We start from the raw sequence: 17,662 nt of genomic DNA, 5'->3' as shown, positions 1-17,662 counted from the left end.
AAGTTCCACCTCCTAATTTCCAGGGATTTATCTACCTTTTTGCTCTTGCTCTGCATATTAACAATTTGCTACTGTCCCTGGCATGGCACTGCCAGACCGGTTCATTTTGCCGAATCATGCTCTTAGCCTGCAACATGATGCAGCCCTTGTATGAGGCTTCAAACTAGTTTTCTGGTATATGGCTTCTTTGGTGTTTGCTCCTGTGACAAGAGTGTAATGCTGATCCCCTTGTGAAGAGTAAACATCCGATCATTCTGGCTTCCACTGAATACTGTGAACCTCTCAACTTGACAGATTCGGCAAGGTGTAAAAGAGATTCGGGAAAGGAACTTAGAAGCAATTTGTGCTCTTTGATGTCAGGCTAACTAACCTAGAGGAGATACCATCTCAGGTTTGGATTCTCACAATCACTGCAATCGAAGAACTGTAGGAGTGCATCCTTTGAAGCCTTTCTAGAGGAGTAGAAAAGTCCCGGTTAATCTCTCCTTAGGGAAAATGATAGCTTAAATAATCCTTTGCATGAGGAATCATAGCAGTATCATTACTTGTGAGCTTAGCAATGAACAGTCATTGAACGTTTCTTCACTTAATCAAAAGAGACTGAGCTGGGGCTCAGGTTCAGACTGCATGTTATCGAAAATGTCTGTGGTTCTTTCCAATCAGGTTCATTTTTAACCCAAAGCAATCCTGAAAGAGCAGCATCTGACCAGAGGAGAAAGTGTCTGCTGAGCATTTTCACCTCCAATTTCCACCCCCAGCCAGCCCAAGCTGAGTAGAATCATAGAATCATAGAATCCTAGAGTTGGAAGGGGCCATACAGGCCATCGAGCCTTCGGGGGGAGGCGGGGTATAAATATAAATATAATAATAATATAATAATAATCTAGTCCAACCCCCTGCTCAACGCAGGATCAGCCCAAAGCATCCTAAAGCATCCAACAAAGGTGTGTATCCAACCTTTGCTTGAAGACTGCCAGTGAAAAGTCTCTTTGAGTAAAGTCCCTCACTCCCTTGCAGTCTCCCCCCAGTCTTCTCCCAGTTAAGTAAAGGCATGGGAGAAAGAGCCACCATGAGCCATGTGAAGACAGGATAAAATATTGTAATAGAGAAATAATAATAATTAAAATCACAGAACTCCGTCTAACTGGTTGGATCCTACCATGTTTTCCACTGCTGCAAAAGAGAAGGAGTGGTCCCCTTTGCCCACAGAAAGGCTATGCTAAGAATAATGGGACTTGCATGAAGGAAAAAAAACTTTCTGATACAGAGACTGTAGGTGAGATTGACTGAAAATTCTGGCTGCATCCAACCCAACAAGTGATTTGAGCTTCACATAGGTGTCGTAACAGGTGTTGTAACAAATATAGAGGAATACATGCAGAAAGTTATTCTTTTCTTTGGACTAACTATATCTCCTGCACAGAGACAGACATTCATCAGAGAATGAAAACCATTCATGTGACTTCTGGGTAGACCTGTTATTTTTCATTTGAAAATGTAACACTGCCTACAGATGCAATAAGCCACAAGCCCATGAGCCAGTTTGTTCACATGCATAGATTTTCTGATGTATAGCAGAACTTCTTTCTGGAAGCAGTCTTCTAAAACTCAAGAGAAGAAGGAGATCTCACAAGCCGTTGGCAACCTTTGAAAGCAGAAAGTTGCAAATCTCACTGCTATCATCCTCTCCAGGAGTTTAGACTTGGTAGCATATCTTTGTTTACAATCTCAGGAATAATGAGTAGTAGAACTAGTGCCAGCTAAGTAGAAGCCGCCCACGTTCTTAGAAGTAATTTCCAAACGCAGGGCATAACAAAACAAAACTACAGTCTATGTCCCTGGCAAAAAAAAAAAAAAAGTCTTCATTTTATGCTCTGAAACGTGATGTGATAAAATTAAATGTCTTATTGCCCTTTCAATTTTTTTTCAGCATTCAACTATTTTGGTTTTTGCATTGTTGTCTCTGATATTAAGCTAAGCCCTCAGTCAACCTGGGTAAGAACCAGTTTGCGGTAGCATCTGCTTAACTCCCATTTATGCTGCCGTAAAAATGATGTCACTTTTCTACATGAGTAATCTCTTCAGCGGCCTCTTCAGAAAAGTGGCAGCTTGAAACTGTATTCTGGGGTGGTGTTTCGCCATTTATTAACATCGCTGAAAATAGAGTTCACCCTGAACAAGCACCTCTCTTCTGGCTGAGATGGATGCTATTGCTCCATAGCAGGGGTAGTCAAACTGCGGCCCTCCAGATGTCCATGGACTACAATTCCCAGGAGCCCCCTGCCAGCATTCGCTCATAGATAAAGCAAGTTTGCCTGCCATTCTCTAGAGCAGGGGTAGTCAACCTGTGGTCCTCCGGATTTTCATGGACTACAATTCCCATGAGCCCCTTCCAGCATTCGCTGGCAGGGGGCTCCTGGGAATTGTAGTCCATGGACATCTGGAGGGCCGCAGTTTGACTGCCCCTGCTCCATAGTGTTGTGGCTGCTGTTGTGGTTCTCCTCCTAAGGTATTAACGTTTGGAGACACGCCACCAAACAGCAATGCAAAGCATTAGACATGGTTGTCTTTGCGGCAGCAGGGGAAGCAAAGGCGGTATCAATAGCACAAACCTGTGCTGGCTTCAAACTGTTACAGCTTCTCCTGAAAGATCCTAGGAAATACAGTTGGGTAAGATGGTGCTAAGAGAACTTAACTTCTTCCCCAATATCCCCAGGGAAGAGGAGGAATTATTACAGCAATATAAGTCTATAGCGTAGTACAGACATGGTCCATCAGAGGTTAGCTTCTTCATACAGACTCATTTATTCATTCTACCGTGGATCAACTCTGCCTGTATGAGCTGAAAGAGATCCTTTGCTGAAATAACCAGAACCAGGATGAAAAGAAAGGAAATTGGGTGGACGGGGGTCCCCAACAGTATGCAAGGGTCATCAAGTCGCTTCCAGAGCCAACAGATTCTATAATAACAATAACAATAACAGGATGATGCACAGCCAAGGCTAAACGAAGAAACTAGCTAGGAAGATTGCATGTGCTTACTGTGGTCATGCTTGAATGGTAAGAATTTAGGACATTTGGATTCTTTTCCTGGCAAGCTTTAAATGGGCAGACAGGAAAAGACTTACAATTCCCCTGGCCATAACTGTATTTCTTCATTGATACAGGCAAATGTTTTTGCTGATCAGGAAGGATCTCCCCCTTAGGAATAGTTCTGAAGTCTCACATTGCCAGAGATTGCTCAGTTTTTGGTAAATGAAATAAGTATTGCAGAGTGTGTGCATGTGCATTTGTGTGTGTATGTGCATGCGTGTGTTTGTGTGTGTGTGTGAGAGAGAGAGCTTTAAATAAATACCATAGTCTGTAGAGTCACATTTATTTAAAGTGGTTATCATCTCCATGTTTTGCCATTGTGAGGACTTTGAAACCAAGTGAAGCAATTCATCAGATTGAAAAGCAGGCTCAGCCTGGGGTGTCATGGGTTTATTTGTGTGTGCTTCCCAACCCCGTGTGCAGTAGAGGGAGTCAGCGACCAAACTCAACCCCCCATAGCTTGACTCCTGAACAGAACTCTCTTGTCTTGTTCTTTTCCTGGCTTGTTCTGGGCTTGCCCATTGCAGCAGACTGTTTGCGAAATGTGCAAGGAAAGTGTTAATACGAGATGAAATTTTAATAGATGGATGCCTTTGTTTGCTGCGTTACACAACACCCACACACAACACAAACATATGCAGCCAATTGGAATATAGCCAAATTTCTGGTAGGCCACAATACTACTTATGGTCAGCATGACTTTAAGCATAGGTCAGGCTGGCTAAGCATTGTAACATTTAGATCTGCTCCTCTGAAAGTGGAGAAGTGCCAGTGGTCCAGTTTTCCGAAACATGGATGTTTGAGGCTGAAGCTTTAATAGAGACTCATGGGAACTGAAGGGCAACAGGAGCTCCAGAAAGGAGCAGGGCTGAAAGGCAGGAGGAGGAGGGGCAGATGAGTAGAAGACACAGAAGCAAAGGAGAAGGATGGAGGAAACCTGGAACTGTGGAGGAGAATGGCCAAAGAGGAAAAAGAGAGCCTCACCCAGGAAATACAGACATGAGGAGTTGCTGTGTGCAGGTGAAAAGTCAGGAGAATGACCTTTGGAAACTGACTTGACCGAACATACAGAGTAACATAGGAATGCTACAGTGTGGCATCATGCCATGCTGCAGGAGTGAGCGCGCATGCTGTGACCATCTGGACCAGGCTGATTGCATGAGCCTTGCCCACAAAACTGGCAATCTAGACAAGGCCAACAAACCCAGCCATACCTTGCCATTGTACCACACTGAAGTACATCCAGTACTGCTCTGTGTATCTGGACAAGGCCTGAGAAATTGGGACAGTGGGTTAGGATGGAGGCATAGGTTTCACGTGCTGAACTGAGCTGTGCACGCAGTTCCACAGGGCCTGCAAGGGGGAGCTCTTCCGCCAGGCTTTTGGTTGGGGCCAGTGAGACAAATAACATCTATTGGGCCCTTCCTACAAAAAACCCCCTCTGACTGCAATCTAGTTCCGGGTGAACTGGAGGCATACAAAACCAGGACTCTTGATGTCGATATTATTTTAAACTGCTGACAAACTGATGTCAAACTTAGTTTTTAATTAATCATTTTAACTATTGATAGTTGTATTTAAGAGCCTCTTGTGGCGCAGAGTGGTAAGGCAGCCGCCTGAAAGCTTTGCCCATGAGGTTGGGAGTTCAATCCCAGCAGCCGGCTCAAGGTCGACTCAGCCTTCCATCCTTCCGAGGTTGGTAAAATGAGTACCCAGCTTGCTGGGGGGTAAACGGTAATGACTGGGGAAGGCACTGGCAAACCACCCCGTATTGAGTCTGCCATGAAAACACCAGAGGGCGTCACCCCAAGGGTCAGACATGACTCAGTGCTTGCACAGGGGATACCTTTACCTTTACTTAGTTGTATATACAAAACGATGCACACTGCCCTCACCCGGCTCACTGGGAGGGCAGTATTGAAGTTAAATAAACAAATAAGATGTTTACTGTGACCATTTGTTTTATGGCATGGCAAGCGTACCAAATACTGAAGTACTTCCCGTGCCATCCTCTCTCTTTTGCAGTCTTCCCTGCAGGTATTTTGCAGCCGCCTTTCTTTAGTGCATCACAGTCTAAATCCTTGAATTTCGGCGGCATCGGCATGGTCATCGGCCACGAAATCACCCACGGCTTCGATGACAACGGTAAGGCAGAGCTAAGGTTTCACCCTTGGTATTATTGTAGCTGCGATGAGTGGGCATGCATGCGCAGAGACTCTTGCTTTTAACATTTGTATTCAGCGTCGATTTTGTACGTGCATAAAAGCCGTGGGGAAATGATGATGTAATAAATTCCCTATAGACTGAGGAACCACAGGAAGTGGGTGCATTTCCCTTGGAAGTGCCAATGCAGGGTGAGTCACCACTCCTCTGCCTCTTTGGAAATACTCGTTAAATTGAAGTCATGGTACTGTGAGACGACCCAGGAAGTGGTTTCATCAGCCAGATAAAATATCCTTGCAAAACCAGCTCTAGCTTCCTGGTCTGGCAGGAGCTGACTGAAGCATCAGTGGTGCCAGATACCTTTCTCTCCTCCTGCATCCTTCAAGGAGGGTAAAGATGCCAACACACTTTAGTTCTGGCCAACTTATGTGCTTGGATCAAGAGATGGGGGAGAGTCACTAGATGCCCGTACTTCCTACTTCTAAGCTTGAAGAGAGTGCCTGGAGTGTGTTAGCAGTACAATCCTAAGCAGAGTCATGTCCTTCTAAATTCCAGTGAAGTTGGAAGGATATAAGTCTCCTTGCAACTTCACTGTGAATGGCCCGAAGGTGTCTTTCCCTGAAACCATCAAACAGCTAGATGGGGATAAAGTTTATTTTTTGTTTTAAAAGGTTCCTGTAATCTGACGTCACGGTCTATTGTGATATAGCAGAATGTGGAGCTGAGAATGGCTAAGACTTACTTTACCCACCTGGGATATTCGCTGAAGTATCGTTACTCTAAACTAATGTGTTTATTCAAAATTGGAAATGTCCAATGTTGAAATGACACTTAAGTTGCACAAGCACGCTAGGAGCAAATTCATCTTAGCAACCCTGATAGAAAGTAGCCTAAGTCAGTATGAAATGCCTTCATATTTGCCATGTATTCTTAACTATCAACGCATGAACCTTAAGCACATGTGTTATTTCAGGTCGAAATTTTAATGCGAAAGGGGACCTCGTGGACTGGTGGACAGAAGACTCAGCGAAAAGGTTCAAGGAGCAGTCTGAGTGCATGGTGTACCAGTATGGAAACTTCACATGGGATCTAGCTGGAGGACAACATGTATGTCCCCTTCTCTCTTCATAAGTAGTTTTTTTATTTTAATAGATCCATGCTTTTATTTCATTCCACACTTTTTGTGGAAGGTGAGATGGTTGGATTAAGCCTAACACTGTTAACACTAAACATGTGCACAGATGTCTTCCAGAATGCTTCCTTACATAGAGCCTAAGACATATGTCCCCCCACCCCAAAGCTCCCATTTAGATGTTTTTCATATCTAGGCATACCTGTGTCAGAATCCACAGCAAGAACAGAAGAAATAAACAGAGAAGCTTCAGAGAATCTCCATTACCAAAATTTCTCCTCAGATTTTTCAATCCCATGTCACTTGGTCTCGTTTCTGAAGGGCAACCAAGGCATTAAAATCCCCCATTGTTCTGTGTTTCCTTCCAAGTTTTTACAGAACCCTCCATTTGTGGTTTGCCACACTTCTTAGTTCCTGTATCCCCTAAGGGAGGGGCTGTGGCTGGAAGGGATTCTGGCTCAGGGGAAGAGCCTCTGCTTTGCATGCAGGATGTCCCAGGTTCAACCCCCAGCAAGACAATGTGAAAGACCTCAGTCTGCGACCCTGAAGAGCCACAGCTAGTCTGAGTAGGCAGTACTGACTCTGAGGGATTGGTGGACTAATCCAGTCCAAGGCAGTTTCATGTGAGTTCTCCCCTTCCCTAGACATTTGTTTTGTCCTATAACTTCCTTCCTAGCCCCTAGACCCTACAGCAGAGGTGCCAAACATTCGCTCCGAGGGCCAGCTCTGACATAAATGTCACTTGGTGGGGTCATGCCATGTGTGCCATAAATTGTAATGCCAGGTCCCGGAAATATAAACTTTATAAAGGACACAGGCAAACCCAATATTATTTTAAGTCGAAATGCAAACAAAAGCCATTTATTTACTGGGGAACCCACAAAAGTCCCAGTAAATCTATTTAATCACAAGCAAAACTAGTTTTTCCCCCTCAAGAGATACCAAAAAAAAGGAGGGGGCATCTTATCCTTCCATAAAAATTAGTTAACTTTCGTATCTATAGCCCTTTTAAGAGATGAGTCATCTTCCTTGCAAGTAAATAAAGTAGGTTTTCAGCAGCCCTCCCCCCATACACACGGCCGCAGAAGCAGGCTACGGTCCATCTCTGTCTCTTTGTTTCTTGTCTTCCCGATTCCTACTTCTGAGTGTCTTGAGGAGGCACACTCACCTCTATCCCATTTGCAACAGCAATAGCAACCCTATGAGATGGCCCATATTGAACAACTGGCCCCAGGTGACCTAGATGACACGGTTCTGGCTCAAGTGGGTGGGTCTGAACCTGGCTCCTGTGACCCCTTTTTCCTCACAGGCTGTGAACAAGCCTGAGGAGAAGGGAAGGCACTTGCCCCACCTGTCCTGACACTCACTCTGCCTCCTGGCTCTGCAGCTGTCCAGACATGCAACTGTGGTGCCCCGTTTTACCTTCACTCCTCCACTTGCTCATGAGGCTGAGAAGTCTTTCCTCTCAGAGCAGCAGAAGTTTTTCCTCTCAGAGGCTTTCTCTTCCCCTGCTGGCCCTGGCCCTTTCTCAGCAAACCACCACTCCACATGCCAGATCTCACTAAGACCCCTCACAATCACCACGTGGGCAAAGGCAAGGCCAGTTAGTGTGATGGTGTCAGGGCTGGCCACTCAGCTCCGCCCCCACTACACCACCTCGTTCTCGGCCTCCGGTGCCATTCCCTCCACGCTATTTTACCTCAGCCTCTTATCCCCGCCTCCTAGCCATTTCCTTTCTATTCCTTGACAGCTTCGACCACACATACCTCACCACATGCGCCCACTCACCCCCACCACCTGAGCAGACTTATGACTTCCCTCTTTTGTACCAGTTGCAATGTTTGCAATTCTAAGCACAAATTGACCCTTCAAAACCCGTTTGTGGTTTTAGAACCCATTTCTGGGTTTAGATGGGTATGATTCTGCTTAGCACGGTACCATTAACCCCCTCACAAGGAATGAAGTCATGGTCCACCAATAAGTGTTTCACAAGCTTCATATCACAATGATCTCCATAGACCAGTTTGACTTTAACACCATACAATTGGAGCATCTCAGAAGCAACAGTTCTGTTCTCCAGGGAAATTAGTCGACATTGTCATTTATTTCTTGGAGGTTTTTTTTTTTTTTTTTTTTTTGCAGCTGAATGGAATCAATACCCTTGGAGAGAACATTGCAGATAATGGTGGCATTAGACAAGCATACAAGGTGAGAAATGTCCATTTTTCTCTGTCTTCACAGTTCAGATGGGTGTTGGTGTTGTTGAAACGTATCCATTAAAATGCTGTTTTGAAAGGTCATAGTTTGTAGGCAAACAAAAGACTACAAGCCTGTTTTTGCACAGGATCTGTTTCTTAGCAGAGCAGGCCTCCTAAGAAGAATTATACCCTTCTATGCTCATTCCCTTCAATTAATTAAATAAGAGTATCAGTTTGTTCAGGATAGCACCATTCACCTCTCAATTTTTGTTTCATAATTCAAGAGAGGGCTTAAGTTACTGGTAAATACATAATATCTAGGAGAAAGCCTACAAGCATATACATCTTGGAAAAGGGGGTATTATTTACATTCCTTTACCACAGAATGTAAATTGGTTCGTGTTACTGGGAATTATTATTATTAGTAGTATTATTAGTAGTAGTATTATTAATAGTATTATTAGTAGTATTATTATTAGTAGTATTATTATTAGATTTACTTCCCACCACCCCCTGTAGGCTTGTGGAAAATCCAGCTGCAAAAGCACACGGAGAGTGCATTGTCCAGTGGTCCAAGCTAGCTTGATCTCATTGAGCTAAGCCGGAATGGCCTGGTTAGGGCTTAGATGGAAGACCATCAAGAAAAGCCGGGATCACTGTGTGGAGACCAGTGGCAGTCCATCCCTGTGTATCTCTTGCCTTGAAAACCCCATGGAGTTGTCAGCTTTGGCTAGCTGATGCTTTATAACACACACACACAATTTGAGTAGGACTACCAGTTATGAATTGAGCTCAGGCAAGTCTGTAGTGCTGCTGAGACAGAATTTGATGCCCCCCCCCCACCGTGTCAGGAAAAAGTGAGTTACAGGTAGTACACAAAGATGACTCATTGGTTGCACATGACCATGGATTAATGTCCTATGACTTTGAGCCTCTTTACTATCCTGACGATCCCAGCTGGGTCTGTTTATTTAAAAATTACATTTCACAACATCATGCTTCCTATGGTAAATTTTAATATGTGTCACAACAGATATCGCTGCAAAGTGGAAATTGTTGGTGGTTATTCCCAACGTAGATGGAATGCTATAGGTGAACATGGAATCAATTGTCTTATTAGAAGAGGCAGCAAAAGAATAATTGTAATCCTTTTTGTAAACACCTGTGTACCATTCATTGACCCCTGGAATGCAAAATCTTGGGATGCTCTAGAACAGGGGTAGTCAACCTGTGGTCCTCCAGATGTTCATGGACTACAGTTCCCATGAGCCCCTGCCAGCAAACACTGGCAAGGGCTCATGGAAATTGTAGTCCATGGACATCTGGAGGACCACAGGTTGACTACCCCTGCTCTAGAACCTTATTTGTTTAGGAAAATGTGGGGCAGACAAAGGAAGTCAAAGCCATTTTTCTATTATTTCATCATTGCTGGGGCTGGTCAATCCCACTTCTTACCCTTCAAAGCTTGGAATGTATTTGCAGGATCCTGAACAGTACAAAAGGACAACGCAGTCTTGGTCATGTCACAATAAGGGCTCAGTCTCGTCACCCACTTCCCACCCAGCCCATATATTAATGTTCCTTTTGAAATGTTCCCCAGTTCATGACTCAAAGACTGCAAGAGAGGCAAAATGCTGTACTGCTTAGCATTTGGGGGTGGGGGTGTTGTGAGGAAACTAGTGGGGTTTTGTGATATGATTGAAGAATTATGGGGAGTTTTTACAGCAAGCTTGTTTCCCTAATTTTCCTTGGGGCATTTAGCTCTGCAAAAAAATGTGGCAGAGAAGTTCTGACATTTAAATACAGTTTTGATGAAACCGTGAGTACTCGGCATCTTTCTCAGATATGGTAATGGAAAAAGCTGGGTGTTTCCCCGCTATAGTCACTTTATCTTAATTAAAAAGTACAGAACGCTTAGGCAAGTTAGCTGAAGGTCCAGGACAAAGTGTGTTCCAGCGAAGGTCATGATGTTTTTGCAGCCCATACAGAGATTAGAGCCCTTTTATCTCCCACTGAAATTTCTTAAAGAGTTTTCCCACCAGCATAAAGTCCAGTAAACTGAGATGAACTATAACTGCATGAGATATCCGACACATTGCCTTTTCCCTTGTACCCTGTTTTGATTTCTCTTATCATCATAAGGTGATTCTAATGGGTAAAGGAAACAGTTTTTTATCAATGGATCCAAATGGATATTGAACTAGGGCAGCTTTTCCTCCATACTGGGTTGAGTAGAAATATCCCCTGACATTCTCCTAGAGACTCTACATCAGTGGTCCCCAACCTGCGGGCAGACAAAGGAAGTCAAAGCCATTTTTCTATTATTTCATCATTGCTGGGGCTGGTCAATCCCACTTCTTACCCTTCAAAGCTTACCCTTACCCGGGCCGCAAAGGCCATGGCACCGGGCCGCGGCTCCCTCTCCCCGCCCCGCCCCCGCAGTAAAAAACTTACTGCGGGAGGCGGGGAGAGGGAATCAGGGCCGGGCCGCGCCTGTGCGGGCCACGCCCGCTCGGCCCGATCCGCGGGCGCGGCCCGTGGGCGCGGCCCGGGCGCGGCTCGGGTGCGGCCCGATCCGAGGGCGCGGTGTGGGCGCGGCCCACGGGCGCGGCGTGGGCGTGGCCCGATCCGTGGGCGCGGCCAGCGGGCGCGGCCCGATCCGCGGGCGTGGCCCGCACGGGCGCGGCCCGCGGGGGCGCGGCCCGATGCCCTGCCGGTCCCCAGCCTCGGAAAGGTTGGGGACCACTGCTCTACATGGTAGATACAACCTACAATGAAACAGGCCCAATGGTTATTTTCCTATGACAGTGGGTTTACCCACCCACTAGCAACGTTAGTGTGTAACTTGGATCTGTTGTGATGCCGCTATGCATCTGTGATCTCTTAGGCCCATTATGCACGGCCGCCGAAACTGCGAATTCGGGTCACATGGAAAACGCGGAGGGGGAAGATGCGACGCACACCAGTTATGCACGGGGCGGAGCGTGACGGCAGCAAAACCTATAGTAACCGATTATGCACGCGGGGATCCCGGCGCCACTTCTGGTTGCGCCCTGGTCACCCGGAAGCTGCGCTTTCTTCCACGTTTCGCGAACGTGGCTTTTTCCGCGACATGCACCGAAGCTGCGGCTGGTTGCAGCCTTCACCATGCGTTATCGGTGATTTTAGTCGCCGCCATTCCACCCCGAATGTGCGCTAAAACCCCCGTGCATGATGGGTCTTAGGCTCACCAAGGGCATCTTTTGAACCCCATTGTTGGAGCACCACATGGGCATACCAAGGTCTTGGTAGTCCTGCAACTCTGGGCTCACAATTAGTGCTCACACAGACCAAGGATCAAACCATGAAAGACACTGGAGTGTCTGTGATCAGATCTCCAGCATGTATTTTTAAAATCAGTGAATAGCTATCGTGGGGAGCCTCAGTCCAAATCTAGACTGAGGGCAGGGTGTTGACTCTCTCCCAAACTGCTTTCTCAGCCTCAAGCCAAGCTGCTAATTGCACAGTTGGGGAGAACTTGCCAGGTGCCCAATGGATGCCTGTATGTTCTTCCAGTGCAGCCACTGTACAGCAGCTGTCCCCAACCCCCAGTCCGGAGACTGGTACGGGTCTGTCAATCAGTCAATACCGGGCCACAGCTCCTCCTCGCCCTCCTCCCCGGCTGCTGCCTTGGGGGCTGCTCTGCCACTCTGCCGCCGGCTCACCTTTGGTGCTCTCCAGCGGCTGCCATGGCTGGGGCTCCCCCTCGGCGTGGCACTGCGCAGCTGCTTCTGGCAGCGCCCCCCAGTGGGCGGCAGGAAGTCAGGTGGGAAAGCAAGCGGAGCACGGGCTCATGCGGCGGCGGTGACGTCCCTCAGCAAAAGACAACCCCCCCCCCCCGGGCCTCAGTAAAATTGTCAAGCATTGACCGGTCCACGGTGATAAAAAGGTTGGGGACCGCTGCTGTAGAGTCAGCTGGGATGTAGAGAAGTGACATCTGGAGGAGGGGAAGAGTGCTACATTCTATCCCTGGAGCACAATCTGCATCTGACGCATGATTCCCCACAACTGCTGTGTGTGCGTGCCCAGAGTTTCTTTGTTGGTTGATTTCAAGGGGGTTATCAGTTTCCTGCAGTTTATTTACAAGGTTTTGTATCATAACACAAGGAATTTCGGTCAGTCTGCCAGAATTTCATCCCTCCCTCACAAAAATCCTGTAAAGTGAGATATTGACTTTCCCAGGGTCCCCAAGTGAGTTTTGTCAAGATGGAGGATTTGAACTTGAGTCTCCTTGGTGCAGCCTAGCTCTGTCGCCTCCTACTGCGTTTTTCCTATGCCAGACCAGCTAGACACCATCATGCCTGCAATTCTCACGCAGAGTCAAGGTTGACGATGTGGACATTGGGAAGCCCTAACCCTTCTCCTTCTTCTTTGGCAGGCCTACGAGAACTTTGTGAAGAAGAATGGGAATGAGAAACTGCTTCCCGGCCTTGACTTCAGCCACAAGCAGCTGTTTTTCCTGAACTTTGCCCAGGTATTATGCTCCAGTTGATTGAAAGCTTTGGAAATTATTTTGAGTTACAATTTCACAGTAAGTTGGAAACAGCAGGCTGGTTTTTCTCCTTTTAATATGAACTGGCAGAATTGCTAAGTCAAGCAGCCTTTGTGGCAGAGCCGAGAGGAGGAGAGTGGCTTGTCACATGAAGTTAATCACAGCTAAGCGCATGAATGCATCGGTTGGGGGGGGAGTCTGAGAAGCAGAGCTGCATGTGGCCACGTGCATTTCCCCCCACCCCCAACAAATGACTTCATAACTTACAGGAACTGAAATGTGTTTTCTCTTCCCTAGTTTTGGGGAGTGGGGTTGTGTTGCAGTTTTTGCATAGGCTTCAGTACAGGAGAGCAGGCGCTTCTCTGAAATGACCCCTTTTGTACAGTAATCGTTTTGGGTTTCGTTTTAAGGTATGGTGTGGAACATTCAGGCCGGAATACGCTGTCAATGCGATCAAAACAGATTCTCACAGCCCGGGCAATTTCAGGTCAGTGTTTTAAAGGAAAAGAGTGTCATGCCAATTTAAAGAGAAACTGAAAACACTTACAAAAGTTCGTGCTGTGTCTGACATATCCTGAGCTGTAGGGGGGCGGGGGACTAGTGCTGAACATGCCCCATTTTGATAATCCCCCAAATCCAGCACTCCTTCAGTAGTACTGGGCATTCTAGGCTAATGTAGAAAGGCTTCCGGGTGCTCCTTTGTTTCTGACGTTGATGTGGAAAGGACATGTGCCATAGGCTTCTCCCACATGGCTTGGTTCTAGTGTAGTACAAGTGGTATACACACCACCCTGCTATAATAAGAACGTAAGACAGAGCCGAAAATGCTTCCTTGTGTGTTTTAGACTCATTCTCATAGTACTATTACAACAACCTGGGGGGAAACATTCTACCGTCTTAATGGGAGGTTTAATAGGATGCTGTTTACCAAGTGATGTGGTCTCCCTTCCAGCCATGAAAAGATTCACCTGCTCATTTCCGCACATTAAGCCTCTATTAAAGGGGTTCAACATTTCCCCCACCCCCCCAGCTTGTTGGCAACTCTTAAGTCCTACATCTCTCACAAAGCCGTAAAGTGAGTCTTAATAGGGTAGGCAGGGTGATGGACATTGCTTCTCCTTGAAGCAATCTGGCATCCATTCAGCATGAGAAGTCCACAGTGCATTCCCCTATGCTACACACACCTTTATTATTGTCACTAAACCAGCTTTGGGAGAGATCGCTTCCACATGAGGATAAAATGGAGGAAGGAAACTCGTGTACACCACCCAGGACCTGGTGAAACGTTGAGATAAAAAGAGATAAATCAATCACATAAGGGTACACATAAGAGTGTACAAAAGGGCTCCTTTGCTTTTCTAGATTATAAAAGAATGCTGCAGGAGGGAATGAATGCATGCAAGCAAGCCAGCATGGTGTAGTGGTTAAGAGCGACAGCTTCTAATCTGGAGAGCCAGATTTGATCTCTCACTCCTCCACATGCAGCTAGCCTTGGGCTAGTTGCAGTTCTCCTAGGGCTGTTCTCACCAAGCATAGAATCATAAGAGTCGTGAGGGACCTTCAGGGTCATCTAGGCCAACCCCCTGCAGATTTCAGTTCTCTTAAGAACTCTCTCAGCCCCACCTACGTCACAGGGTGTCTGCGGTGGGGAGAGGAAGGGAAGGTGATTGTCAGTTGCCTTGAGACTCCTTCAGGCAGTGAAAAGCAAGCTATAAAACCCAACTGTTGTTCCTCTATCGAGTGCGGATTTGAAAGCCAACGAGTGGTACCCAAGCGTGCTTGTCTTCTTTTAAAGGGTCCTGGGAACGTTGCAGAACACTCCAGAGTTTTCAGAGGCCTTCCAGTGCACCAACACAGACTACATGGATCCTAAGAAAAAGTGCCGTGTTTGGTGACAGAACTACAAACAGCGCAACCCAAAGGACAAAACTTCCCAGGAATCTGGAACATTCTGTGAGTGGTGGGCGTGGCTATGCCATGGAAGGGACAACAGAGGCAGATTGAGAGCACCAAAGCACCACAGCCTCCAGAGGGAAGGAAGGAAGGAAAGACTACTGAGACAGCCAGTGCCAACTATTCTTTTGACTAAACTCGGGAAACTATAAATCACTGCATACCTAACATTCCTGCACTTAACGGTGTTATAGTTTAATTCTGAAAATCATGTTGCCTGCAGGCTTTGTTTTCTGTTCTTACCCCGTTCTTCGACCACAGCTGCTTGAAAGCAAGTCTCACAGGTCTCCACGGGACTTGCTTCCCTGGAAGCGTCCCGAACATCACAGCCTTAACCACCTGCGGCCCTGAGAATGTGCCCTGGGATTTCTAATCCGACAGAAAGGAACGCCAAGGAAGACGTTACCTTCGACGTGGAAACATAAGAACGAGTCAAGAGTTTACATCCGAGTGTTGGGGTCTCTAGCATCTCTTCTCACGGTTCATGTGCTTTACCAAATGCTTTTTTTCCAGAGGTGGCCTTAGAAACTGAATGAACCAAGAGTAATCCATTGGGGCCTAAGCATTCAACACTTACGAGCATTCCTAATTCAGTGCACGCAAAACCTTCTTGACATCTGCACATCGTGCCACATCCATGAAGCTGCCTTATGCTGAAGCAGACCCTTGGTCCATCAAGGTCAGTGTACTCTGGCCGGCAGTGGCTCATGCTGGGTCTCAGGCAGAGGTCATTCACACCACTTACGATCTGACCCTTGTAACTGGAGATGCCGGGGATTGAACCTGCAGCCAGATGCTCTACCAGTGGCCCTTCCAACCTATGGTCCCAGTCCAGTTGTGAGATAAGTAGCCATGTATAGCAACTGGTGTCCCTTGATGTCCATTTCCATTCACTTCACAACATGCATACAGGCAGCAACAAAGTTCAGACTAGTATTGTAATGTGTGTATGTAAAGTGCTGTCAAGCCAAGGGCTGATAAATGGTAATCCTGTAAAGTTTTCTAGGCAAGGGACTAGCAGAGGTGGTTTGCCATTGCCTTCCTCTGCACAGCAAGCTTAGATTTCCTTGGTGGTCTCCCATCCCAGTACTAACCAGGGCTGACCCTGCTTAGCTTCCAATATCTGATGAGATCAGGCTAGCCTTGGCCTCAAGATCAAGGTAGTATTGCAATGCAGATGGTGTTTTGCACTAGAGATACAACAGCAACACAAGCTTGTGGCTTACATGGGGTTGGGGCATATATATGGGTCTGGATCTCTCTTCTCCCCCCCCCCCTTTCATTTTCCTTATATACTTACCCTTCCTTGCACTGCCATGTTGCTGAAACAGAGAAAAAACATGAAGTAACCTTTCTTCCTTGTCGCTTCTATGGCTTTTGTCTTAATGGGGGACGGGCAGTGGAGCAAAACATCCCTCTCTTCCGTCTTCATGATCCACGAAATAAGGAACCTCTGCCTGGACCAGATGCACACACTCTGCAGACTCACTCTAAGGCCTCTTCTGTTTCTTTTCATTTTATGTGCAATTGTTAACATGAGAGCAATCCAAAGACAAATTGTAATTTACGTCCGTGATTATCTGGTGACCAAATTTGCTATTTGCTGCTTTTCAGTCCAAATGATACTGTACATAATTGTTTTTAGCATTTCTTGTAATCACAATGGTTTTAATGAAAGACCCCTTCACATTTTTTTCCCCTAAGATTTTCCTGCTTTCTTTCAAAACTTGCTCTTTTGGGGAGCTGGGCAGATTTGTAATAATATACAAGATGACACTTTTTATATTTAATTCTGAACTTCAAGGGACATGGTTTGGGTCATATCAGTGGGGTATCAGCGTACAAACTATTCAACACAATTATGCTCAAAACAGAGACCTCTAATAGGGTGAACAGACTTTCTTTACTTACTTTAGATATGAAAATTAGAGGTCAGCTCTACAAAGGGATGTAGATACCAAACACGAGAAGGGTTCACAATTCCTCTAAAACAACCATGAACTTCAAAATTTCAGTAACTTATGTTACTAATAAAATATTTTTTAATCTGCTACAACAGATCCAAAATGCCTTTCCTCAGGTGGTCAGGTACATATTGTTTCTAGTATTGCAAAATGCTGAGATGTCTAAAATAAATACCCGATACCTCAGATGACTGAGTGGTTTTGTTTCTATGCATTTCTATGCATGTGTCATCTGGTAGGAGGTTTTCATATTTAAGTTTGCACCACAGGCACTGTACTGACTACAACTCTTGCAATGAGTCTTTGCCTTTCAGGGGTGCACATATGATTCATGACTATTTACTGAAATGGGATGTAGATGACTCCTTGAGCCTGTTCAATGCTGCCTGCATATGGAATTGTTGGCTTCCAGTAGCCATTTGTGTGTTTTTGGAACCTGTGACATCTGGTTCTTTGTTGGGAACAGGCCATGCAATCTCTTCCCTTTATCAGAAGTTGAGCTTCTTCATGCCTCTCCCCAAACTCCTCAACTTGAGTAAGAACATAAGAAGAGCCCTGCTGGATCAGACCAATGCACTCTTTAGTCCATTCTGTTTCATGTGGCAGCCAACCAGTTGTCCCTGGACAG

General features: G+C 46.1%; 1 protein-coding gene across 2 annotated transcripts in view; it reads left to right on the top strand.

The window, feature by feature from the left end:
* MME (membrane metalloendopeptidase) overlaps positions 1–17,220 on the top strand; it is a 79,621-nt gene extending 62,401 nt beyond the window's left edge. For both annotated transcript variants that reach the window (XM_077348635.1, XM_077348634.1), the window contains exons 18-23: positions 5,119–5,238; positions 6,230–6,363; positions 8,531–8,596; positions 13,004–13,099; positions 13,528–13,604; positions 14,913–17,220. In XM_077348635.1, the coding sequence (XP_077204750.1) occupies positions 5,119–5,238; positions 6,230–6,363; positions 8,531–8,596; positions 13,004–13,099; positions 13,528–13,604; positions 14,913–15,012 (593 nt within the window). In that variant the 3' untranslated portion in view covers positions 15,013–17,220. The remainder of the gene's footprint in view (positions 1–5,118; positions 5,239–6,229; positions 6,364–8,530; positions 8,597–13,003; positions 13,100–13,527; positions 13,605–14,912) is intronic.
* The last annotated feature ends 442 nt before the right edge of the window (positions 17,221–17,662 follow it).

The sequence above is a fragment of the Paroedura picta genome, chromosome 8 (genome assembly GCF_049243985.1).
Source record: "Paroedura picta isolate Pp20150507F chromosome 8, Ppicta_v3.0, whole genome shotgun sequence".
NCBI lineage: Eukaryota > Metazoa > Chordata > Lepidosauria > Squamata > Gekkonidae > Paroedura > Paroedura picta.
The sequence above is the reverse complement of the archived record's forward strand: the minus strand, read 5'-3'. Positions and strand labels throughout refer to the sequence as shown.